Below are 27,893 nucleotides of genomic sequence, written 5' to 3'. Positions count from 1 at the left end.
CGGCAATATCTGGATGTGTTTTTGGTTGGCACAGCTGGGAGATGTAGCTGCTCCTGGTATTTAGTGAGTAGAGGCCACAGATGCTAACATCCAACAAATGCACAGAATAGCCCCCACAACTAAGAGTCACCTAATCTAAAATGTCAATAAGGGTGAATCTGAGGAACTCTCACCTAGAAGAGATCTCAAGTTAAACAAGGTGAGAGTGAAAGAAGAACTTGACAGAGGTGAGTCATGAAGATGAGAAGCCCCACCTCTACTGTCTCATCTCAGTTCAGAGGCACTTCTTTGAAGCCTACTTGGATAGGACAGCCAATCCAACTGCATCTTAACCACCTGAGCATATATTCCTGCTGCCACCTTTCCTGTAGAGTACTTGATGTTTAAAATTTCATTTTGGAAGTTCACAGAGTGAAAGTGGCAGTGCACACATTCAGAGTAGAGCTGACAACCAGTGTGTTAACGTGAGCTTATCACACTGCATATGCACGCAGTACAAATTTTCAAGCTCTGGATCTTTCTGCTTCTTAGTACTGCTCTAGGTAACTAGTATTTGATGTATATTTTGGGGGATACTTCTGCCTCAGATGAGGGAAGAACATAGGAAGAAAGTATGAGGAACATATAGTATTTATGTAATAGTGAGATCATTTAAAACATCCAAATAACATCCTGAATACATGACTGCAAAGCTTCCTAATTAACTGCATGATCTCCTACACAGATTTTATAAGACTTACACATTTGACAAAATGTATCAAGGGAATATATAAAACAGTCAATACTGATTCCACTTCTTGAATCCTATTATGCCCATCATTTTGTCTTTAGTTGCAAGAGGCTGCATATGTTCACATACATTAACAGCATTTAATCTGTTGAGGAAAAAGCTAAGAACTGAGATATCTCATGTTCCTTACCTTGCAACATATATCACAAATTCTTAAGACAAAAGAAGCCCCATCACCCATACTAGATTCTAATTTAGTTACTAAAAATTAGAATTAGTCAATTTAATGGATTAACATTTTATCTGAACATATAATACATGGTGACTTATTGGATGCCACTTTAAAAAGGCATCTTCATTTGTTAAGATAAATTCCTAAGGTGTTTCCTGTCTTTTAAGATCCTTTCATACTAGTGGAAACTCTATATATTCCTAATACTATTAAAAAAAAAAATTCCCTATTTTCCATTCTTTTCATTTTAAGGGGAAAAAAAATGATCTCCTCCAAGTTTTAAAAACTAGCCATGTTTGTTTCTAGGGAGAAAGAAACATTTTACAGTACTGTTTGTAAATAATCAATGTCAACTTTATAGACACTAACATGTTCACAACTAATTGAAAACTCCATCCATTCTATTGAGCTGACCAAAAAGTTTGTTCGGGTTTTCACATACCATCATACAGGAAAACTCAAATGAACTTTCTGGCCAACCCAATATGTATGGACAGAAATAACTGATTTTGACAAGTAATTAAAATTCTAAGTTTTTCTTTTCTCCAAGGGTTTGTACACATTATAGGTCAATCAAGCAGCTGCAGTCTCATATTTTGGTCTTAAATACAAGTAGTTTAAAATTACCCTCCCCGATCAATGGAGAAACTCCACAATAAATTAAACAATATCCCTGATGAATGGAAAAGAGGGACAGAAAACTTAAATGTAACTGTCACAGCAGGGTAGTGTAAAAGAACCGTGAAGTTTTCCTATAACCTGTGGATGGAGTGCAGATCCTCCTGAAGAAAATGAGGCGGATAAAACCTGCGGAGAGGTGGCTCCTTGGGGGAAACAGAAGAAGAGTGGGGATTCTTGTAACACTGTCTGAGGCAGGCGGATAAAGGGTAATGAGACGTCAGAGCCAAAAGGAGCAGCTGCTCCCCCTGTAGGGGGAGGTGACTGAAATTCACTGGGGTCTGAAGAAGTGACCTGGGAGGAATCACTGGAGTACTCTGGGCTTCCTATGGGCCAGGTCTGTCCGGTGGGCTCCACCACAGAGATGGTCAACTCTGGGGCCTGGGGCGCCTGCTGTTCTTCAGTCACAGGCTGCAGGCGGCTGTGTAATCCTGCAGGTTGAGGAGGTGGTTCTTCCTGGTTCGAGTCCACAGCAACCTGCCGATTTCGGTAAATGCGGTGAGGTAAAACTCCTCCCCCTCCTTCTCCTGAAGAGGAGCTTGGAGTATGAACGTGAAACTCAAACACACAACTGCTTCTGCTCTCGTTGTTATGAGTTAACACAGCAGGTGCAGAATGAGGAACAAAGACAGGGTGAAACTTCAAGCGTGTGGCATCTGTACTGACAGGTGCAGAAACGCTAGACTGGGGAGAGCCTGGGCTCAGTCCCGAATCTAATCTTACATTCTGGAGGTGTCCTACCAGGAAAGCCTGTCCCGATGGAAATTCAAAGACAGAACTGGAGGTGGGGCCCCCGTGCACTGGCTTCTGCTCAGGTGTCTGCTTCATAGGACTTGACAGGACTGGTGAGCTGTATGGAAAACCCTCAAACTGTTCTGCCACCTGGGCCTGGTAATGTACCCCGGCTAGATACACTGCTTCCGGAGGGAGGAAGTAGTGAGCTTCTTCTGGAAGCACCAGTCCAGATCTGTAGTCACTGTAATCTGGAGCTGGCTCGAACACAGGATGGGCCTGCACCTCACACAGCTCCCCAGCTCTACTGGCTGCAGTGCCCCACATGACTACAGTCTCTGGAGTCCAGTTAGGTGGGCTGCCACCAGGTGGAAGAAGACTCTGGCCGACAGTCCTCAGCAGGGGTTGGAACTGGTGAGTTTGGGCTTCCAAGAAGGAGGTGCTCTTACGCCGCTGGGCAATGGCCACCTTCGGTGGACAGGTGGGAGGTGGTGAAAAAGAAACTGGACGTTCATGAATAGTTGGGAAAAATATCTGTGATTCTGGGTATGTTGGGGTCCCCCCACGCGGATGCGCCATGGACTGAGGCTGTATCAACATGAATAAGACAAGTAATTCATACATTCATATGTGAAATTACATCAGACATGCACATCTGGGCAGCTCTGTGTAACCCTACAAAATGGTTACACCAAATTTATAATTAATAAAGAAATACAATGCTTTTGGAAATTATGTGCATAGTAAAAACCCATTAAATACATCCAGGGTCAATAAAACTATTCTGTGGGGATCTTTGCATTAGATAGGAGCTGCTTTTCCACAACGCTCCCCTCCTCAAAGGAAATGAAGAATTTAACCTTCCAAGTGACTATTCTGCTTTTACCCACAAGTAACATGCTCACCTATGACTGTACCAAATCTTCCTACCCTGAAGCCTTACTGTCTTCTGCTATGTTAAGAGGCTCCACGGTTCATTTCTGATTAACTACTGTCATGTCTTCTAACTAGAAATCAGAAGAGATTCCTGGTGGGTAGTGAAAGATACACAGCTTGGCTAGTGACCATCATGTCTTTCCCTGTCTGCCCCAAATCGTATGCAGTGAGTTTTACTACATGAAGCAGGTTACAGATGCCAAGCCACTGAACGCCCACTTTTCTGATGCCAGTTTAAAGGTCAACTAATTTGCCATTCAAATCAGGTGAAAAGGGTAATGTAAATAGCCAACTTGATTTGACAGCATTTTTTGGTCATAGAAGCAGTTCTAGGTTAACAATCTAAAAATGAGAATTCTACCCTGTCAAATGCAAATGGTACACACTGTAATAATTCACTTTCACAGGCCCCTTTTTTAAAGGGTAGATCAGTTTCACTCTTTCAATAGGAAAGATCCTATCAAAATCGCAAAACGGCTCCATTATTACTTCTTCACAACAGTTAAAAGGAGGTTTCTATTTTGAATCAGAATGCTCTGGTTTATTGTTGTTTATTCAAGAGTATTCAGAGGCCATAAAGACACTATACAGAAAATCACTCTCCTAGGTACAAATCTGAAGGTTTTGGGATTCCTAGATCAGAATGCTAACCAAATCCTCTATCTGGAAAAGCAGCAGCAAAGTCCCACATATCTACAGACATTAATGGGGCCAAAGCAAACTGCATATATTTTATGTGCATCTAACGTACTGCATTAGAGTCAAGGTCCATTATCCAATCTAAAAAAAAAAAAAAACTTGCCAAGAGGGAACATTATGTGGCCTTTTAGTTTGTTGATCCCTCATTTTGAATAGGTAACAAATTAAAAGCAACTTTCTCTCTTCAATTATTCCTCACTGACTATGGGAAAAAATGGACTCAAGCAGCATTATCAGTATCTCTCTGGAACAAAGCAAAAACATATTTCGGTAATTTTTGATTAAGAGAAAGTTTGCTTTCGAAAAAGCCAACGAGTTTAAAATTAAATAATACACATACTCTGGTAAAATATGAAAATGCAAGGAGTTGAATACACTGGCGGGGGATAGGAGATTATGCTGCTCAAAGACTGCTATGTGCCCAGGGTGTCATAAGCATTCTCTCTGATTACCTCCTTGCTTTTCTCCCCATTACAGCCTTATAACAAATTACAGGAAAAACCTATTTCCTAAAAGCGTACTATATTACTAAGTTCAGTCCTGTTTTTTAATCGTTATTACAACTCCTGATGCCTGGATGTATTCATTGGTGATAAATGTTCATCTGTCAGGAAGTTGATGTTACATACAGCACTGACAAAGAGGGAAGGCAGGCTGGAGCGTCGGCACTCGCGCTGAGAGGCAGAGTACATAGGCAGGACCCTCTCCAATGCTTTAGAAAGCTTTTCGGCAAAAGTCTCCTCGGGGGCAGTCCGGAGGAGGGAAGGAGAAAGAGGTGCGGACAGCACTGGTGGTGGGGTGGAAGGAGCGCCGGGAGAGATGCGGGGCAGAGAGGGGGCAGCAGCAAGATGGGGGGGGACACAAACCGACATGCTACGGCCACGACGAGGCTAAACAGAAAACAAACACACGTGAAAAACACAGCACTCTGAAAACAAAACAACAAAATGTACAATGGTCACAGGGCACAGCTGACATAAAAGAAATGTTCCATCCTCCCCCCATTCCACGAAGTCATTTTCTGAGGAGACAGAATTCCACAAAGCACACTTGGCAGACCATACTATTCTCTCTACACTGTTGGTCAAGTACAGGTTTTTTAAAATTAACCACCAAAATAATGATCAAGTACCTTCCTAAACATTCTGAAATAACATTAATTGTTATGAGTGTATGAATAAGAATGACCGACTGAGGCAGCAGAACAGACTGGGAAAACAATGAGTACTGGCTGTAGTCTCTGCAAACTTGTTAATAAATTCTGTCAGTTTAATGCATATTATAAGATGCAGAAGATCTTAAGACTGGATTGCTCTGCTGGAGCTCTGGGAACCTCAGACATACAAGATTTCTAAGTCCTATTTTAGAAGACAGTAGACAAAAAGTTGTTGGCTGATAGAATAGTTTATCACATTTGCCTATCTGTCTGTAAAGCTTAAAGTCATATTCCAGGAAAAGCATTAGCTTTCTAGACATAATTCATAATAGGTACAGGAAATAATCTGTATTTTTACTAAAGTAGTCAATGGAAAAATATCTAAACTGTGAATCTCTAAAGAATAACGTTAAAATTTTTTTCAGCCACATCAGAGGTTCAATTTTGGTTTAAAAGTTTAAAGCACCTTAATATAAAGGTTTCAATATAGCTACAAAGCAGCAAATCTAAAGCTCTAAGGCTGTCCTGAGCATGTCTGTTATTTCCTTTTAGAAACTGTGAACTGTTTAATTAATTACATTTTTCCCCACTCTTGCTTCTCTTGTATTTTTAAATTTTACTTGTAATTGATATGCTATTGCAAGCCATGGTAAATACTTTCTGGAATTAGGACTGATTATAAAAGCTTTGAAAAATCCTCAACATTTAGTAATTCTTCATGATACTTTCATGGAATATTACCATTAAAAGGCAGGGAGTTTGCCTTTTTTCATTTCATTAATGGTGTGCTTTTAGAACATTAATAAATATAGCTATATTTGTGGCTAAATATTTAGCATCTTCATAAACGGTCAGTCCTTTTCCATTTCTAAAATAGAGACCCAAAGTTCATATCCTGTGATGCAGGAAGCCAAGAGATTAGAAAGTTTTTTAAAAATCTATAGTTATGATGAGCCAGAAGAAATCAACAAGAGTAGAAACTGGTAAGAAATGCTGACAAATAATATTTGTTACACCACAGAAATACACTTGTACAGTCTATATAAAGCTCTTCTACCCTACCTACTTATTTTAAAGGTCAGAGAAGTACATTGCTACTACAACTGGAAGTTTTCTTTCTGTAACTGTGGCCATTCATCTTAAGATGTAGCCAATGCAGAACTAACTAATGGACTCTAAAACAAGCAAACATCTTTTATTCCAGCTGTAGGGTAAGAGACCAGAATAAGAAGTATTTTCTTACCAGAGAAAGAGTTTCATTCAATGAAGAACAAGACTTCCACAAATTCAGATTAAAAGTTCCTGAGACAGAGGGGCAATCAATCTGCCTAAAGATCTCACTAAACAACAGCACTGTAGTGACCAGTTATTCTCAATTCCATCCTGAGGCAGAAGATGCATCTTGTTTACTTCTGAAGACTTCATGGAAGGTTTACCAAAGAAATGGGGTATTATCTACTGGTCTAGTTGAACATTCTCTGTATGAGAAGCAAGAGTGGCTAACATAAAACATGGGTAATAATGTGTGTGTGTAGGTATATATATGCATAGGTACAAATGTACAATATATACATCAGGATATAACTGCTACAAATTGAATCTGAAAATAAATCAGTCATAAAACAGATACCAAAATAAAGGGAAGAAGCAAATGAACATATACTGGGGAAAGAACTTGTGTCCAACACAGACTTTAAGGCAAGAACACGCATAGCAACTGATGATTAAACACAAGCGCTAAATTAAATGGTCATTCCTTTTCTCTGGTGTACTCACATGCAGCAGTCTATAATGGTTTGAAGGTCTTACCTGTGTTTCACACAATAAGACATCTTACAGAAAATACTTAGTAATTCTTTCCAGTAACTTTTGAAAAACTCTCCTTGTCCCCCACCCACATTTGTATGTCTAACTTACACTGCTTTGAACAGTTTCAACTTTAAAGTGCTAGAGAGCATTCTCTTTAATCAAATGCTGATTAGTTTAAATCTTGTGAACAGTGTCTTCACAGAGTAATGCATGTATCCCACCCTGCCTGCACCACTCTGACGGCACTTTAATAAATAACCTGCCTCCTCTGGAAAGGCACCACCTGTACTTTTCACTTTGGACTCATGCTGTCACTCATTCAGTGGCAGAGTGTGCCCTGAACATGTTACAGGCGTGCGCGCTCTTGCGCAGTTACTCACCAAACTTGAGGGTGGATATACCGCATGGGGCTGAGCCTGTGCTTGGACAACAGACGCTGTGTGCCCTGGGAGGGCGCCAGTGGAAGGTGCCTGCTCATGCTGGGACCCGTACGAAACTGTCTGTTGGCTGCTAACTCGAGATTCCGTGAAGACAGACGACCCCTGACCACTGTCAACTGTCCCGTCAGCTGAAGGAGAAGTTGCCAAAATACAAGACAGAGACAAATCGTGAAAAGGAGATTCACGTTTTCCCATCACAAACCCCTGATTTTAGAGTTAATTGGTCTTATCTTTGCACAGACCTGAACTAAATGAAGAATGACTAGTTTTACTAAGTAGATTTCTATGTTTAATGGAGGAATCCATAAAGTTTCATCTTATAAAAAAAAATCCCCTGGCCATCACAGAATTTACCACCTGACGAACAAGGGGGAATAAAACAGAATGTTGTTAACAGGCCTGACATTTTTGACACAGCTTCCAAAGTCTTAACCGTGGAAACCAGCGGGCTCTAAGTATTAAGATGGCTCGATTAGTAACTAGTGGCCTCATTAATTTCTAGTTTATACGTTATTCAGCTTTGCTAAAAGAGCTGAATCAGATTAACAGGTTCAATATTAAGTAGCTAAGATAAATGTTACATTTCACTATTAATTTAAGAAACTGTAAAAGGTAGGAATCTACAAATAGAACATCCAAGATGCTGGAACCTGCAGAATTTCTCACATCCTAATCCCATTTCCTCACTGTCCCATTCTTCTATGCTATTAGCTGTGAACGTAAGAACCAGAAGGAAAAGGAGATAGCAACCATTTCAAACCTCTTGTTTATGTTAGATTCACAATTCAAAACCAAGAGGCCAGTGCAAAACAATGACCAGGAAGACAGAGCGTTAGCTAAGAGCGTGCCTGGCAGCCTCACTGGGCCCCTGATACTCACATATCACAGACACACCAGGCTGCTGGTACTGCAGCTGCTGATGCTGGTCAGCCTCAGGCTCCTCTGGCTCTACCTGCGTGGAGACGGACGCAGACGCAGCAGAGGCAGCGGGTCCACCAGTGCTGGTGGCAGGGGGCTGCTGAACTCCGGCCTGCGCAGTGCTGGGCTGCTGCTCCACCTGCTGCTTGAGGCTGCTCTCCTCCTGCTTTCTTTTTTCTTGCTCCTCCCGCACTAATTGACGCTGTTCTCGTTTTCTCTTAATTAACGACACTCTATCTTTGATGGCTTTCGCCATGGTCTTGTGATCACCTTCACAGACATACCCAGAATCTACCTATAGGATGAAAGGGTACATCAGGAAGCAGCAGGATAGCAAAAGAAAACAAACCAAACACAAACAACAGTCTTCTGGGAAAGGAAAACAGAGAAGGAGAGGGAGAAAGAACTGTCCGAGGACTGACCTTAACCAAACAGTGAAACTACTGGTCTGCACTAAGCACTTGCCCACCATTTTTGCAGATACTCATGGAATGGATGCATATTATCTTTATACAAACTCATGAAGTACATATACCTTCACTAATTATAACAAATCAACAGGGAACCTAAGCATCCAAGTAGTAAAACCAAAAGGCTCATTTTATCATACTCAATTTCCCACTCACATGTAACCATCAATATGAACCTGTGTTGCTTTTACTTCTTTTCACTAGAAAGAAAGAAAAGAAAGTGAAGTCGCCCAGTTGTGTCCGACTCTTTGCGACCCCATGGACTGCAGTCCACCAGGCTTCTCCATCCATGGAATCTTCTAGGCAAGAGTACTGGAGTGGGTTGCCATTTCCTTCTCCAGGAGATCTTCCTGACACAGGGATCGAACCCGGGTCTCTAGCACTGTGCGCAGACACTTTACCGTCTTTTCACTAGACAACCACTTAACCAAACAAAACAACTGTGGTAAATATATGAAAGTTAAAAATAAAAACTCAAATAATATAAAAACCTGACAGTTAAAATTAAGTACCTCTCTCATGCTGACCCCTTCTCAGATGTTAGGTACTGAATGGCTCTGACACATTCGGGCAGAGACCATTTTTATCTCTGCGCAGTAAATGGCTATTAAGGCACCATGGAAAGCCTAAGCTTGGCAAAGCGTTTCCTTGAAAATGACTGGCCAAAAGCTGCCTACTAACGATCGATCATGAAAATTTCCTTTGAAGTAAAAACAATGTGTGATCTGCTTATTGAGTTTATTACCCAGATGACTGACCAAAGGCTAATGTATCAGTATGCAGAAACAATTTTTTATTACTAAATAGGTTACACTAATTAGAAGTCAGTCAACCTTACAGACTTTGAAAATGACTTCAAAATGTCCTCCAATTCATTCCCTCTCTGTATATCTGCCTGCCTGCCTGTCTGTCCATCCATCTATCTACTATACATATCTATGCATATACATGTCTTCTAAAATAAGAATAAATCTTGGGACCATTAACGTAATTTTATATCAACAGGATATGTCATACACACTGCTTCATAAACTGCTTTTCTGCTCAATAGTATCAACGTATATCAATAGTATCAATGTATATAAATCAACATAAAATTTAAATGGCTTGATCAGTGTTAATTTACCATTTCTTGAGCAACGTCTTCTGGCACATCTTTCTCCAAGTCAAAGGAAAACTCGATAGCTTCATTGTCTTTGTATTTCCCCTTTAGTTTCTTAATATCTTCAATACGTAGCCATAATTTAATGGCTATCTTTTCTCCATCATCTTCTTCTGCTAATTCTACCCGTACCCCTGTTTCCTCTTGGAAGAAGGCATGGTTCAAAAGGTCTTTGATAGAGTATCTTCAAAAGAGAAGGGAAAGAAACAAAAAACAGAACGCCATTAGATTTAAAAGATACTTCTCAAATATGTTATGTTTAGAATAATGAAAAAGGACTACAAAAAGAAGAACAGGAATTTTCTAATTCATTTCTACACTGCTTCATTTAAGCAGTGATTATAGTTTTATTCAAGTTATGGAACATCAAAACAATCTCATTTATGAATAAGGGCTGAAAGTGATACTTTTTATTACTGGAGTATAACTGCCTTAAAATGTTGTGTTAGTTTCTGCTGTACAACAAAGTGAATCAGCTATATGTACACATACAGCCCCTTCCCTCTTGCGCCTCCTACTCTTTTAGGTCCTCACAGAGAACCCAGCTGGATTCCCTGTGCCATACACTAGCTTCCTAGTAGGTACCTATTTCACACATGGCAGCGTATATATGTCAGTGCTACTCTCCCTAGAAATGATACTTTTAAATGTGTTATATAGTGCTTGTATTAATAGTTAACCAAATTCTTGTATGTATGATCTCATCTGATTTCTGGTATCCATTCAGGAAATGGATGGATTCTGAGAGAGACTGACCATCTTGCTCACTTATAAAAGTCATAAATCATAGAATCAAAACTCAAAGACCTTTTTATTTCTATAGTACATTACCTTCTAATATAGCAATTTTCCTTTACACAATAAATCCTCTCAATTCTTGGTTCAGCACCTAGTGTACTAGGCAAGCAGAAGTCTGATCATGGAACAGTTTCTCTAGATAAATGGTCTCAAAATACCAGTAATCTAGTAAACTGTTCCATCCAGACAAGAAACAAGAGTACCACATTCTATGACTGGAGACAAATATTCATTTATAGTTTTTCAAAAAAATGTTCTTAAAGAGATTAAGGCGTCTCCTTTTCAATCAGTGTATATAAAAACAGAAACCCAAACTAAATTTCTACTAAAAAGCCTTAAAGATCAAGATCTTAAGCTCTTCCAAATAACAAAGTTATGAAAAGAATATGAGACTGGAGAAGTGAAGATATGGAATTCTTTAATTTGGCTGAAATACCTGATCACTCACATTCTTCAAGAGGCAGATTATGTTCAATTCACACTTTGTACTAGTGGGTCTACTTTTTCTTCTGTGGAGGGTGACGGGGGATGGTGAAGGTAGATTATTTTTCAAAAACAGACACTGGACCTTTGCCATGCCTAACGGGTGATGAATCAGCTATATGGCACATCAGATACTTGCCACTCCTCTGAGAAAAGCCCTCTGTTAGCATAATGACTAAGCCAGATCTCCTCCCAAGCTCTGGGTGAAGTTGTCTCTTCTTACTCAAAGGAATTTTGACATTTTGCTCTTCTTCAATTCTGGCATAGCAACAGTAAATCAAGACCAGCATAGCTGAGTTGATTTTAAAGAGCCAAAATTTTACTTCATCTTTAGAATTCAACTGGTGAACAGCTAAGGAAGACATCTGCTGTATTAGGATAGAACCTAGTGAGTTTTATAAATCCTGTAGATGCTATAAGTAAGTAGCTCTTATTGAACATAGCAGCTACATTTAAGGTGGTTTTGGTTTATTCAAAGTCTACCAAACCACATTTTTACGATATTTCAGTATACTAAATCTGAATACTAGCTCCAGTGGATAGAACTTTACTTTCCAAGATATTACAAGACATAAACAGAGAAACTAAGCACAAGTAAAGTATTACATACACCTTAGGTTGAGGGTTCTATTCAGAGCATATTATACTTGAAGTTTCTGTTTAAGCAATATCCAGGTCAAAAGAGGCAACTTACCTTTCATCTTTGTTTTGCCGTATGCATCCTTCAATAATTTCCTTCACTTCAGGAATTGCTACTTTGTCAAAACTGGCTGGCTTCACCCCCTGAAAATCATAAAAATAGCAACAGAACACATCAAGGAAGGCACGGACTTTGAACCTGAATTTCAACTTGCCTCCTAAGGTTCTACTAGACTGCCTTCTCACCATCCTGGCTTTTTCCTGGTTTGCCTGCAGGATCTAGTTCATGCAGGGTCAGAGCTGGGTAGTAGCAATTTAGCCCCTACAAGGTAACAATAGGGAACAGTTGAGACAGCGGAGTCACTTACTTCCATGGCCATGACACTGCTAGTGACAAAAGCAGGCTATCGTTAGCATCTTTTGCTGTGTTTCAGGTAATGGAACTTTTGGCTAAAACAAAGCCCAACTGTTCTAATTGGTTAGAAGATCTTCTGTTCAACCTTGTTCCCTAACACATTAATCAACATAACATGCAACTCTTGAAGAGAGAACCCATGTGTGGGCATGAATTCACATGCTTAGTCTGGCAGGTATTCTATCATTATAGTACTCCTTAACAAACTCAGTAAGAAGTGAAGAATTTAGACTGGCTTGGTATGGTAGCTGAAGAGCAAACTGTCTTGTACATATGAAAACATAAAATGACAATACATCAGACTCATCTGAAAGACAAACTTTCTAATTAATTTCAGAAAAAAATTTAACATCACTATTATATTAAATAGCACCATTGTAATACTGTAGAATTTTCACAAAAGGTAAATTTTTGCAAACAAAAATTTCAGCGGTGTGTGGAAAATGTATAGAAGATAGAAGAACAACAACCTACTCCTGTCTGAGAGGTGGTGTGGAGAAGAACATCTCATTATCTATTCCTGCCTATTCTAAGTCACACAGACTGAGCTGAAGTAGCAACACGATATACTTTCCAAGAGGCTCAGTAAGTCTATGACCACCTAACACACAGCGAGGAGGAGACAGGGAACAGGGACTAGAATTAATCACCTAATGTCTCGGTGACAATACATATTATTTGAATTTTTCCTCAATCTTCTTATTTTTCAAGTCTAGCTAAGTCTTCCCAACCAGTCCTTGTCTTCACATAATCATTCTAATAAAAACAAAAAACAATGTCATTGAAGGAAAAGCCTGCTTCAATTGAGCAAGCTGGCATGGTATGGCATGGTATTTTAAATTAAAGCTAAAGAAAACAGGAACTGTTTTTTGTTTTTTTTTTTTAAGGATGATGCTCACTAAAAGTTCTCTGGTAGCAGAAACACTGGAGATTTTTATATTTGCTTTTAATTTTTACAATAACATGTTAAAGTATAAAGCAAACTTTTAAGATGCCATTTATAAATATAATGGGAAGAACAGTCTAAAATACTTTAAAAAAATAAGATACTGTGTATTATAAGTTCCTAGAACACTCACTGTTGGCAGAAAACTATCTGAAAGATTGTTCTTTGGTAAAATCAGACACTAATACACAGCTGGCCTTTCATGTAAGGACACTTCAAATATTATAGAAAAGAAGTTAAACAGGATATAGAACAGGATTAGAAAACATGTTCCCACTTCCATAAACGCACATGTTTTAGAGGAATGAGTCTGACCTGGCAACTCTACATATTGAGGTAATAAATCACACATATACTGACTGTATTAAGACTCTTCCTTTTCAATTTAGCACAGGCATACTGGAAGACGAAAGGAGGGAGCTTAAGACTTGAGTTAGGCGTGAGCTGGACAAGGAGAGGCAGCTCTGAGCTTCACTTCCCTGTCTAGCAAAGAGGGATGATACCTGTTTAACTATATTCATGGGAACTAGAATCGTATGTGACTATCCAAGCTGAAAGCTCTGAATTATTAAGTTTGCTGACCTAAGGCACCTTTGACTTCAAAAGTAATCACCAAAGGTAATAAGGCTTAGAGTTTAAAAAAAGCATACAATTCTCTTTGAAAAATAATCACCAAGATCCACAGTGAATATGCTTTCAGCTTTGGTTATCCTTAAAAATAATCCTCTTGTTAACCCTACCTATGCAGACAAACACATTCACAACAGGAATTTCTATTTACAGGTAGAAAAGCGAGTTGAACAGCCGAGATACCAGATCACAGTTGCAAAACCAGCAACTATGCATCATATAACACACTGACTACTAGGGTAAGCTGCTTTCTCAACGTATAGCCAAGATTCAGGGGCAGCAAACTCTGCACCACTACTGCACAAACTGCCACTGCCATATTCAGCTGCTGCTGCTGCCTTGAAGAACACTGCAGGCACTGAGACGGCCAATACAGGAGACAGTCCAGCAGCCTGTATTCAGACATCACCCAATGAAAAAGACAAGAAGAAATTTCACCAAGCACCAAGAAGTCAGGATTATCCAAATATCTATCAAAATATCTAACAGAGGTATTCTGAATCACGTGGAAAGAAGCAAGGAGATATAGGAATTGTATATTAAAAGTGACCCCCCAAAAAAGGTAAAAATAAGCATAAAACATCAATGACCTTGAATGTGACCTACTGAAGACATCGGGGCACCTGATGGAAAGCCACTTAAAATCAACAAGCACATGTTTCAATACACAAGAAGCATCATACTCAGAAGCTTCTTTTCTATCTAAGAGAACTGTTTTTTAAATAATTGATAATTTTTTAAATTAAAACATTGATTTAAGATTATTCTAAAACATGATTTAGGCACCAGACAGAACAATGATAAGAAAATGTTTTCATGATAATATTTCATCTTTTTCCCTTGAATTTGTTTACTTCAAAAAAGATGATTAACTTAAGAATCTAAAAATCCTTCAAATGACATCTCTTTTCTATACTGTCTGATTTAGCCCCACACAGTCTTATTTCAGTCTTGTTCTGACCAGCAGAAGCAAAGTTTTGCTCATCTATTCTGAATGAGGTTCAAGAACACAAAACAGAAAAGAGTACTAAGGAATAAATTGAGCTAATGTTTTACACATAAGAAAACCTAAGTTGAGAAGACTGGCGCCCTTTCCCTTCACCCTTTCAGAGCTAGCAACCTGCCAACTCCAGAAACACTCTTCCTCACTGCTGTGATTCACAAGACCTCTCTTCAGGCAGAAGTGCCATAAAATGTTTCTTTGACATGAAACTGGCTTGTTATTCTGCATTACACATAAGTACTTCTTCAACAGCTAATGTATATCCATTTAAGACACCCTTGGAATTAAAATTATATATTCTCATAAATGAAACAAAAAGGTGACTTTTATGCAATTTTAAATGGAGAACAAAAAGAAAAAAACAACAACTGTGATTCTCCAAGGGTACATCAGAGTTGATATTAAAAAAAAAACTTGACATGAATCTTTATAAAATATGTTGCTTTATTTAAACTAAGAAAAACTCCAAACATATATGTATCTCACAGAGTTTTTCTGTCAATTCTATATACTTATGCAGCTAATCTGATGGAAAAATAAAGTGAGTCATAATAAAAATTAAAGTGAGTCACAATATAGTATTCTCCGGTTCAATCTTCTAGCTCTTAAAAACTGTCAGCACTTGTTTCTTAAAAACTTAAGCTGCAGTCTGTGTCAGGGTAACATTTTTCTCTTCCTAAGAGTAAAAATTTTCCTAACCACTTAGAATTGAGCAAGTCTCCTTCCTCCTCACAGAAAATGCTGTATAAGTTAACTAAACTGCAGAACTAATCTATTTTGAAAAGCATTCTGAACTAACAATCCCAATACTTTAACTGAAACCTTCCATACATAAATATCACAACACACCTTTGGTATATATAGGAAATTCTTACCCACCTCATTTATACAATCCTTTTGAGAGCAGCAGCAGCAATGAGAATTTACGAAGACAAACACTGAGCAAAAATCTCTCTTTGTAAAATCCATCAGAAAAGGCAAAACAGACTTGTTAGAGGAAAATGTAGGGAGGGGATTGTATAGGATGTAAGTTAACAGGATAACTTAGCCCACAGCATAAGCAAGGCAGACATCAAAATCAGGCTGAAGTTGAATTTCCTGTTTAACACTAGCCATGCTTCTGCAACCCTCAAACATGGGTTTGTTCTGCTCAGCCAACAATCTCCTTATTACTTAGTGATCAGCCCTTTAAACACAACTACATGCTGAACAGCAGGCCATCTATTCTGCTACTCCTCCTCCTGCCTCTCCCCCAACAGCAGCAGGTCCCTAGACAAACAAGATTCTTCACTTGCTCAAAGCTCCACCCCTGCCATGTCCACAGGTTCTGCCTCCTTGACACCAGAAATCTATTTATCTAAACACCCTCTTCCCCCTACTCCTGTTGAAACTAAGCTTCAGAAGAAAATGGGGAATGAAAATGTAAACTCAGAATATACAGCCTAAAGAACACTGGACAAGAAAACCCCAGTACTGAGGTTGAGCTCCTAGTATATAGAGTTCAGCCTATAGATACCAAGTCTGTGTGACCAGGGCCATATTCTTTAAACTCACTTGAAAAGTGAGCGTAACAGTTCCTATTTACCTAATTTAGAAAGTGGTGACATCAAGGTAAACTGTCTTACCACGGTCTCATGGTACATTAAAAAAAATTTTAAACAGCTGCAAATGAGTACACAGAAGTGGTAAGAATTTATTCTTCTCCTTTTCCTTCCCTAAAAGGCTTAATATATAGGACTTCCCTGGTGGCTCAGATGGTAAAGCGTCTGTCTACAATGCGGGAGACCCGGGTTCGATCCCTGGGTCGGGAAGATCCCCTGGGGAAGGAAATGGCAACCCACTCCACTACAATTGCCTGGAAAATCCCATGGACAGAGAAGCCTGGTAGGTTACAGTCCATGGGGTCACAGAGAGTCAGACACAACTGACCTAAAGACATCCCCATTTGCCAGGAAGAACTCATGGACCCAAATGACTACTGCTTTGACCCTGGTGATTAAGGAAAGGTTTTTCCTCATGGCATTTAACAAAGATGACAGAAAAAGCACTGCTCCTGGCAATGTTACGATGGGTAACATAACAAAGCATTGTCCCTTGTAATGTGGTAAGCCTGAACCCCCATTAAGACAGTGGATACTAAGGCTTCAATCACTCAGGAACAGTAGCATAATGGCTTAGAGGTTATTTGATAGGAATATCTCGACTCTAAAGGCTAGAAATGACTTAATTCTAACAATTTTCCTGCTCAACATAATTCATCACTACCAAGCACACTAAGTAGGTAGTGCAGAAGGCCAATACCGGTCCTAACTATAGCATGCAGTCCACTACTACCTTTAACCTCAGTGTTTGAGCAAACCTGCTCAAGACTGTGATTAGATAATGAAAACGAAACAGAGGAAAACAGGGATCATGTTCTCTGCTTCATAGGTTTATCAGATATAAGTATGTGAGAATGTTTTTAAACTTTACCGTGCAACAAACAAAACCAAAACTGAGGCAGCTTTTTTTGGACAAAGGTAAAATATAGGCACAAATATCTAACTCTGTGAAGACCAGCATTTTTAATACACCAAAATTAACAGTTTTCACTTTGTACAATAAAATACCATTCACATATGTGTAACAGTTTATAGGTCTAAATTGTCTGTCTCTTCAACTCTGCCTTTCTCTGGACTTCACCAATTTCTTTTAAAGGCATCATTATTTCCATGATCCAGAATAGAAACCTTACTCATTCTCAGATGCTTCTTCACAACATTTAAGTACTATTATTCTCTGGGAGCTCCTTAAACAAACAGAAACATTTAAAACAGCAGGTAACAGCAAGCTGCTAGCACTCCTACTTCCCCTCCAATGGCTAAAGGTCTCTGGCTGGACAAAAGGGAGATTTTTACTGGCTTCTTTGTTACTTCTCAACATCATTGCTTTTTCTGCATAACAACTGTGACCACCAATCCAGACTGACAACATCAGTTCAGTTCAGTTGCTCAGTCATGTCTGACTCTTTGCAACCCCATGGACTGCAGCACACCAGGCTTCCTTGTCCATCACCAACTCCCAGAGCTTGCTCAAACACATGTTCATAGAGTTGGTGATGCCATCCAAACATCCCATCCTCTGTCGCCCCTTCTCCTCCTGCCTTCAATCTTTCCTAGCATCTCTCTTTTCCAGAGAGTCAGTTGTCAGTTCTTGACATCAGGTGGCCAAAGTATTGGAGTTTCAGTCCTTCCAATTAATATTCAGGACTGATTTCCTTCCGGATTGACTGGCTTGAACTTGCAGTCAAAGGGACTCTTCTCCAACATCACAGTTCAGAAGCATCAATTCTTCAGCGCTCAGCTTTCTTTATGGTCCAACTCTTATATCCTTCCATGTCTACTGGAAAAACCATAGCTTTGGCTAGACGGACCTTAGTCAGCAAAATAATGTCTCTGCTTTTTATTACACTGTCTAGGTTTGTCATAGCTTTTCTTCCAAGAAGCAAACGTGTTTTCATTTCATGGCTGCAGTCACCATCTGCAGTGATTTTGGAGCCCAAGAAAATAAAGTCTATCACTGTTTCCATTGTTTCCCCATCTATTTGCCATGAAGTGATGGGACTGGATGCCATAATCTTCGTTTTTTGAATGTTGACTTTTAAGCCAACTTTTTCACTCTCCTCTTTCACTTTCATCAAGAGGCTCTTTAATTCTTCTTTGCTTTCTGCCATAAGGATAGTGTCATCTGCATATCTGAGGTTATTGATATTTCTCCTGGCAACCTTGATTCTAGCTTGTGCTTCATCCAGCCCAGCATTTCGCATGATGTACTCTGCATATAAGTTAAATAGGCACATTTACAGTATACAGCCTTGAAGTACTTCTTTCCCAATTTTGAACCAGTCCATTGTTCCACGTCCAGTTCTAACTGTTGCTTCCTGACCTGCATACAGGTTTCTCAGGAAGCAGGTCAGGTGGTCTGGTATTCCCATCTCTTGAAGGATTTTCCACAGTTTGTGGTGATATGCACAGTAAAGGCTTTAGCACAGTCAATGAAGCAGAAGTAGATGTTTTTCTAGAATTCCTTTGCTTTTTCTATGATCCACCGGATGTTGGCAATTTGATCTCTGGTTCCTCTGCATTTTCTAAATCCAGCTTGAACACCAGGAAGTTCTTGGTTTACATGCTGTTGAAGCCTAGCTTGGAGAATTTTGAGCATTACTTTGCTACCATGTGAGAATGAGTACAGTTGTGTGGTAGTCTGAACATTCTTTGGGATTGCCTTCCTTCGGTATTGGAATGAAAACTGATCTTTTCCAGTCCTCTGGCCACTGCTGAGTTTTCTCAAATTTCTCAAATTTGCTGGCATATTGAGTGCAGCACTTTCACAGCAGCATCTTTTAGGATCTGAAATAGCTAAGCTGGAATTCCATCACCTCCACTAGCTTTGTTCACAGTGATGCATCCTAAGGCCCACTTGACTTCACACTCCAGGATTTCTGGCTCCAGATGAATGATCACACCACCGTGGCTATCTGGGTCATTAAGATCTTTCTTGTATAGCTCTCTGTGTATTCTTGCCACCTCTTCTTAATATCTTCTGCTTCTACTGGTATTCCATCTCATTTCTGTCCTTTATTGAGCCCATCTTTGCATGAAATGTTCCCTTGGTATCTCTAATTCTCTTGAAGAGATCTTTAGTCTTTCCCATTCTATTGTTTTCCTCTATTTCTTTGCATTGATCACTTAGGAAAGTCTTTATCTCTCCTTGCTATTCTTTGGAACTCTGCATTCAGATGGATATATCTTTCCTTTTCTCTTTTGCCTTTAGCTTCTCTTCTTTTCTCAGCTATCTGTAAGCCCTTCTCAGACAACCATTTTGCCTTTTTGCATTTCTTTTTCTTGGGCATGGTTTTGATCACTGCCTTCTGTACAATGTTATGAACCTCCATAGTTCTTCAGGCACTCTGTCTATCAGATCTAATCCCTTGAATCTATTTGTCACTTTCACTGTATAATCCTAAGGGATTTGATTTAGGTCATACATGAATAGTCTAGTAGTTTTCCCTATTTTCTTCAATTTAAGTCTGGTTTTTGCAATAAGGAGTTTGTAATTTGAGCCACTGTCAGCTCTCAGTCTTGTTTTTGCTGACTGTACAGAGCTTCTCCATCTTCGGCTTCAAAGAATATAATCAATGTGATTTCACTATTGACTCTCCAGTGATATCCACGTGTAGTCATCTCTTGTGTTGTTAGAAGAGGGTGTCTGCTATAACCAGTGCTTTCTCTTGGAAAAACTGTTAGCCTTTGCCCTGCTTCATTCTGTACTCCAAGGCAAAAACTTGCCTGTTAGAGGTATCTCTTGACTTTCTACTTTTGCTTTCCAGTCCCCTAGGATGAAAGGGACATCTTTTTTGGTGTTGGTTCTAGAAGGTCTTGTAGGTCTTCATCTGTATCTGTCAACATCTCACCTCCTTAAACTAAGACCAAGTTAAGATGGGCTTCACTGTTGCTTTTCTCTCCAGTATTTATTTTACACTATGGCCTGTTCAATCACCTAGCTTCATCCAATCATCTGACACTTAACCATTTCCAATTGTCTGATATCATTTAATTCGCATCACATGACTCAAATATGGTTAATAATTCCCCACACTTACAAGATGGCCATAAGATCAGAGAGCTAGAAAGAATCTGAGCTAGAGACCCTACCTGCTCACACAAGACAACTGTACATCAGAGAGATTAATGCCATGTCAAGGTCAGAATTCAACACCTCATGGAACCTACGAGGACTCATGTCCAGTCCAGTCTGGTATGTATCAGACACCTACTAGATACACTGCATCAGCAGCAGCACGTAGAATACAACAGAATATATTCTAGGGAGTAAGGCCTAGTCAATGGTAAAGTAAAAACGATACTCCAGATTCAATAATGTCTAGTTCAATGTTTCAGTCCATATTACGGTACTTTTAGTTAACTTAATCTGGGGCAGAAAGCCCTCACAAGCCAACTTCTACCTATTCCTATCTCAAGTAAGTCTAGTGAAACTGGCTACTTTTTCACTGAATACTGCACATTTTCACAAGCCTATTCTTTCTACTGCCCCCTTTTTTAGTCAACTGAGCCCTACCTCAGTATCAAGGTACACCTCAAACCACCCAGAGACAGGGAACTACAGTGTATCTGTATCGATCTTCTGGCACACAGATTACCTACAAGATCCCAGGAAGCTCAACTCTGTATACTGCACTTAAAGCACAGCAGCAACCATCTTTCTACATCCTATCAGTTTTTACTTGTAGTCTAATGCTGTGAGAATTCCAGATCAACATTTAGTTGGGATAAGTAAAATTAGTTTTTCTGAGAAATTCTCTAACAAGGATTCCAGGGCTGTTGTTTAGCATCTAAAATGTTGAGAATGATTTCCAACTCTGTGGTTTAAGAGTAATGGTCTGATTTATTATGTCTGAATATTAACACCCTTTAATATTAATCAAATCACAGGAGAGTATTAGAATCACTTTGAAAATCATGCAAAATGTTTCCAGGATACACTAGATGATACACAAAGTTTTTGCTTATGTGTGTAATCTAAATTTACTGGATGGAAATAGGAATAAAATTTATAAAGCAACCATTTCAGCTAATTCCAAGTGGATTTAGATCTCTGGGATATCACCAAAAAAATTCCAACTGCTAAAGAAAAAAATACAAAGTCTTTCTCAACTTTTCAATCCCTATCTAATCAGGAATCAGCTTCACGTGTTTCTGTAAAAAAAGTAGGCTGAAATGCAATCTGTTATATAAAGACCAAAAGGAATTTCACTCCAACTGCTTTAATTCTGTTTTTCCCAGACAGAATGTTCAAACCTTGCAATCCAAAGGCTAATGGAATCAGTGACAAAGTCAAATTACACAAACAAAGTAATTAAAAATCCCCATTATTTCTACCTTGGTTGTCAGAAGGCTGGATTCAGCCAGATTCTTACTGGTATGAACCATTAGTTTACAGGAATTTGAACAAACCTTATGATCCCACTGGAAAACAAGCCTTTTCAAACTCCCTACCAAATCTGACTGGCTCTATCCAAGGCAATTAGCTGACCTCCTGATTCCCTGAGGCTGATTACTCTCTGGATCCATGGGAGCCTGTGCACTGCTCCAAACACACATACACTATCCTCCACATCAAAAACTGATGCCACTGCAACTCCTTTACTCGCAGACAAAAACTAGGCTAAGTACATCAGCACTCTTATTTGGATCTTTTTACTGCCAGTGGTGGGAAATTTCAAGACAGCTTGAAGTTTTTCTCTTTTGAACAGGGGCTCAAACCTATGACACCAATGTTAGAATTACCGATCTCAGACTCAAGGCTGTGTATTGTCACCCTGCTTATTTAATGTCTATGCAGAGTACATCATGCAAAATGCTGGGCTGGATGAAGCACAAACTAGAATCAAGGTTGCCAGGAGAAATACCAATGACCTCAGATATTCAGATGACACTACCCTTATGGCAGAAAGCAAAGAATTAAAGAGCCTCTTGATGAAAGTGAAAGAGGAGAGTGAAAAAGTTGGCTTAAAAGTCAACATTCAAAAAACGAAGATTATGGCATCCGGTCCCATCACTTCATGGTAAATAGATGGGGAAACAATGGAAACAGTGATAGACTTTATTGTCTTGGGCTCCAAAATCACTGCAGATGGTGACTGCAGCCATGAAATTAAAAGACGCTTACTCCTTGGAAGAAAAGCTATGACAAACCTAGACAGTGTAATAAAAAGCAGAGACATTACTTTGCTGACTAAGGTCCGTCTAGTCAAAGCTATGGTTTTTCCAGTAGACATGGAAGGATATAAGAGTTGGACCATAAAGAAAGCTGAGCACTGAAGAATTGATGCTTCTGAACTGTGATGTTCAAGAAGACTCTTAAGAGTCCACTGGACTGCAAGATCAAACCAGTCAATCCAGAAGGAAATCAGTCACGAATAGTCATTGGAAGGACTGATGTTGAAGCTGAAATTCCAATACTCTGGCCACCTGATGCAAAGAACTGACTCACTGGAAAAGACCCTGATGCTGGGAAAGAACAAAGGTGGGAAAAGAAGGGCAAGACAGAGGATGAGATGGTTGGATGGCATCACCAACTCTATGAACATGTGTTTGAGCAAGCTCTGGGAGTTGGTGATGGACAAGGAAGCCTGGCGTGCTACACTCCATGGCGTCACAGAGAGTCGGACACATCTAAGCAATTGAACTGAGCCGAATCCATGTACTCTCACGTTTTCTCCCTTGAAATCTAGGGGGAAAAGTTTAAAAACAAAGGCAAGCAAATGAATAAATTCTAAGGTTTGTATTAGTTAAGAGATGCTTTAAATGGATTTTAAGATTAAATCAAAAATGGATTAAATTCCATTTAACATGGATTTTAAGCGTGCATTCAACATGCATAATATTAAGGATTTCTGATCCTACAGTTAGTATTTCTCCTTCATGTCCTTGGGAAAAATGCTTAACCCCTGAATCTATTTTCTTACCTGTGAAATGAAAGTATTATCTACTTATCAGAATACAAAAGATAATAAATGCTAGCTCATTTGCACTCATTTAAAAATTGGTGTTAAGTTCATTAAGCACATTTTAAACACTGCTGTTTGTTGAATGTCACTAGATAAAAGAATTGAACAAGAGACAGCTTATTTTACTACCTGCCATAATGATGCTAATAATAATGGTAATACTTAGTTCAGTTCAGTTCACTCACTCATTCGGGTCCAACTCTTTGCAATCCCATGGACTGCAGCACGCTAGGCCTCCCTGTCCATCACCAACTCCTGGAATTTACCCAAACTCATGTCCATTGAGTCGGTGATGCCATCCAATCATCTCATCCTCTGTCGTCCCCTTCTCCTCCTGCCTCCAATCTTTCCCAGCATCAGGGTCTTTTGGAATGAGTCAGCTCTTTGCATCAGGTGGCCAAAGTATTGGAGCCTAAGCTTCAGCATCAGTCCTTCCAATGAATATTCAGGACTGATTTCCTTTAGGATGGACTGGCTGGATCTCCTCGCAGTCCAAGGGACTCTCAAGAGTCTTCTCGACCACCACAGTTCAAAACCATCAATTCTTCGGTGCTCGGCTTTCTTCACAGTCCAACTCTCACATCCATACATGACTACTGGAAAAACCAAAGCTTTGACTAGATGGACCTTTGTTGGCAAAGTAATGTCTCTGCTTTTTAATATGTTGTCTAGGGTGGTAATAGCTTTTCTTCCAAGGAGTAAGCGTCTTTTAATTTCATGGCTGCAGTCACCATCTGCAGTGATTTTGGAGCCCCCCAAAATAAAGTCTGTCATGGTTTCCACTGTTTCCCCATCTATTTCCCATGAAGTGATGGGACCAGATGCCATCATCTTAGTTTTCTGAATGTTGACTTTTAAGCCAACTTTTTCACCCTCCTCTTTCACTTTCATCAAGAGGCTTTTTAGTTCCTCTTCACTTTCTGCCTTAAGGGTGGTGTCATCTGAATATCTGAGGTTATTGGTATTTCTCCCGGCAATCCTGATTCCAGCTTGTGCTTCTTCCAGCCCAGCGTTTCTCATGATGTACTCTGCATAGAAGTTAAATAAGCAGGAAGACAATATACAGCCTTGACGTACTCCTTTTCCTATTTGGAACCAGTCTGTTATTCCATGTCCAGTTCTAACTGTTGCTTCCTGACCTGCACACAGATTTCTCAAGAGGCAGGTCAGGTGGTCTGGTATTCCCATCTCTTTCAGAATTTTCCACAGTTTGTGGTGATCCACATAGTCAAAGGCTTTGGTATAGTCAATAAAGCAGAAGTAGATGTTTTTCTGGAATTCCCTTGCTTTTATGATGATCAACAGATGTTGGCAATTTGATCTCTGATTCCTCTACCTTTTCTAAATCCAGCTTGAATATCTGGAAGTTCATGATTCACATACTGTTAAATCCTGACTTGGAGAATTTTGAGCATTACTTTACTAGCATGTGAGTTAGGTACTGACTGCTAACTGTATTTAGGCACTTTTCTCATTTATCCTCACTACTAGTTTAGGCTCAGAGAAGTTAATTAACTTGCCCCAGGTATCACAGCCAGGAAATGACAGTGGTGGGATCTGAACACAAGTAGACCCACCTCCAGAGCCCACTTCCTCCATGGCAACACTATGTTTCACTCCCTATAGTTCTGTATTTATGCATTCATCTCACAAATATTGAGTGCCTTGTATCCACTGGCTCTAAACACTAGGAATATAGCCAAGAATAAGCCAAATAACACCACCAGCCCAAGAATGTGTTCTAATTGGGGCTTTAGGTAAACACGGTGAGGTTGTGACAAAAGTCATAAAAAAAAAAGAAAATCATATGGAGACAAAAGTAAAGTATGTGCACTTGTAAGGTCATTTTAGATGGATGGACAGGGAAGGCCTCTCTGAGCAAGCACAGAGAGTAGAACCTGAATGCAATGCATGTGTACAACAACGACACACAGCAGTTTATCATCAGTGCACCACAGAATATAATTATTCAACTGGTAAATTACACATCTCCACCCTTCACGTTGGCAGTTACACACAGGTTTGAAGGCCCTCAAGTCACAAACTGACACTGCACTAGACATTTATGGATTCAGTACAGAATTCTGATATGAGCAGGGGACATGGAATAACAGAATAACAAATAACCCTGTTATATTTTAGATATGTAATCATAGGCTATCCATTCTGAGCTTCAGACTATTTATTTACAAAATGTAGATAATAACACTAGTAAATCGCTCCTGGCCAGGGATGTTGGAGAATTAAATTACATAATATATGCAAAGTGCTTAATGCAATGTCTGAGACTAGTATGTACATGTGTTAATATTTACACTGCTAACATCTGCTATTTACATGGCAATTGTACCACTGCAAGGTCAGACATGTAGTATACTATTTCAAGGTGTATTTCAGTGGAGTCATCACTATTGCTTATATAATCATATAAATCACTGTATAACCTAGGTACTTAAAACTCCCCATACATTTATCTCAGCACTCAAAACATGAAAAAAAAAAAAAAGGCTAGAAAAATTTAAAAGGACTAATAAAAATTGCCCCTTTCATTTCTTCAATGGAAGTCAGAAGATGGGAATGGAGGTTGGTGAAACCAAGACAGCACTTCCCAAATAAGAAATATAATAATTGACAGTACAGAATAATGAACTGTAGATAATATGGAACTCAATTTTCACAGCTAAGAGGAAAAATAAAGAACAAGTAAATGCTTTCAGTATCCTCAGAAATTAAGGATTCCACAGTTCAACTGACTTAATACCTCAACTTTTCTGCAGCTTGACTTATTCACTCTTTTGCGTTTTTAAAAAGCAACTCCTGAATAAGACAGAAAAAAACGCAATTAAATAGGGTTGGATTTCGAAGTCAATTGTTTACTTATAACGTTAGTAAAAATGTTCCATGAACAATAGAACAAAAATTTATTCAAATAACATTTGCTATTATAATAGTCTTTTTTTTTTTTTAATTTAACCAAAAATAAGGTATACAGACCTGGAAGGGACCTGTGGTCATCACTGTTCCAGCTCACACTTCTCAAACTTTAACATACACACAAAGTATCTTTGGATCTTGTGAAAGGCTGGTTTTGACCCAATCCGTCTGGGATAGGGCCAAAACTTTAAATTTTGGGGGACTGCACGTTGCAGAGCAAATATCTAAATAGTGATGTGAGAACTGATGAAGAACACATGAATGGATGACTTTATCAAATGCCTTTCTAATCCTGGAATTCTGACTCTATCCAAGTTACTGTTTGTTTTCCCCATTTTACAGAATATATTGTGTATGTACATATATAAACTGTATCAGTAGGATAAAGTTAATATTTCTAAGGTGACCTTATTTGCAGGGTAAATTCAACTCCTCAAAACTTACTAGTGTCCGACTTGACTATTATCTGGGATTCCTTTAACTGAATTATTTATTCTTCAAAATATCACTGAGTACCTACAACATACTGAATGCTATGCTACAAACACAACACTGTAAGCAAAGATTTAATAAATCAGGCTCTAGGACAGAACCTTTTAAAACACTGTACATTTCACCCCTTCTGTTCCCAACTCCTCTCCAGGACAGGGTGGCTATAGGTTCAAACAGTTTAAACAATGAGAAAAGAAGGAAGAAACTACAGAAATATAAAGGACATTCATACAGTGCAATATTATTCAGCCATAAAAAGGACTGAAGAACCAATTCATGCTAAAACATGGATAAACCCTGAAAACACTATGCTGTATCAGTGCATAACACAAAAACAAAGTGTAACACAAAAAGCCATATATTTAATGATTCTATTTGTATGAAATGTGCATAACAGGTAAGTCAAATCCACACAGACAGAAAGCACATTAGTGGTTGTCAGAGGAATAACTGCTAATGGGTACAGGGCTTCTTTCTTAAGGCGAAAGAAAAGTTCTAGCATTACTGGTGATGACTGCAGAACACTGAAAACACTAAAACCCACTGAATTTTACACCTTAAAATGATTTAAAGGTTAATTTTATGGTATGTAAATTTTTATCTTAAAAAAAAAACAACAACCCACACAACCCATTGAGAGACTGAGAGAAGGTTAAATATCATACTAAGACTATGGAAACTCTGATGTTGGTCTTCCTAGGGTCGATTAAGCTAACACCAGACTTTTTCATTTGAGAAGGGAATTCTCCTCTCAACTGAGCTAGAGCTGGCATTTGCAAATAAAGATTCATCTGTTAATTGATTACAGTGTTTCATATGCATTATCTTAAAATCAAACTAATTTGTTTTCTTTACTTTTACCAAATAACTGCTTATATAAACTTTTACCTAATTTTATAGCAGTGCTCTCTGTGCCTGACAGTCTGAGGTCAAAGAACTCAAACCATTGGTTTTAGCCCTGAGCCTCTGGTGAATAGGTTTTTACCCAATAGGGTTGACTCCATCCTGCACATACTCATCTT

The 27,893-nt window shown here is 39.0% G+C and overlaps 1 protein-coding gene across 20 annotated transcripts in view; it reads right to left on the bottom strand.

Annotated features, from left to right (window-relative positions):
* The window catches only part of WNK1 (WNK lysine deficient protein kinase 1), a 127,241-nt gene that overhangs the window by 33,755 nt on the left and 65,593 nt on the right, over positions 1-27,893 (bottom strand). For 17 of the 20 annotated variants that reach the window (XM_069585886.1, XM_069585889.1, XM_069585892.1 and 14 more), the window contains exons 5-8: positions 11,938-12,026; positions 9,927-10,146; positions 8,292-8,625; positions 7,353-7,540 (exon numbers count right to left, since the gene is read on the bottom strand). In XM_069585886.1, the coding sequence (XP_069441987.1) occupies positions 7,353-7,540; positions 8,292-8,625; positions 9,927-10,146; positions 11,938-12,026 (831 nt within the window). Of the gene's footprint in view, positions 1-7,352; positions 7,541-8,291; positions 8,626-9,926; positions 10,147-11,937; positions 12,027-15,755; positions 16,197-27,893 lie in introns of those variants that run through there. The other 3 variants (XM_069585905.1, XM_069585906.1, XM_069585907.1) reach the window with 1 other exon arrangement.

The sequence above is a fragment of the Ovis canadensis genome, chromosome 3 (assembly GCF_042477335.2).
Source record: "Ovis canadensis isolate MfBH-ARS-UI-01 breed Bighorn chromosome 3, ARS-UI_OviCan_v2, whole genome shotgun sequence".
NCBI classification, from domain to species: Eukaryota; Metazoa; Chordata; class Mammalia; order Artiodactyla; family Bovidae; genus Ovis; species Ovis canadensis.
Note: the sequence above shows the minus strand (reverse complement) of the source record. Positions and strands in the feature narration are given on the sequence as shown.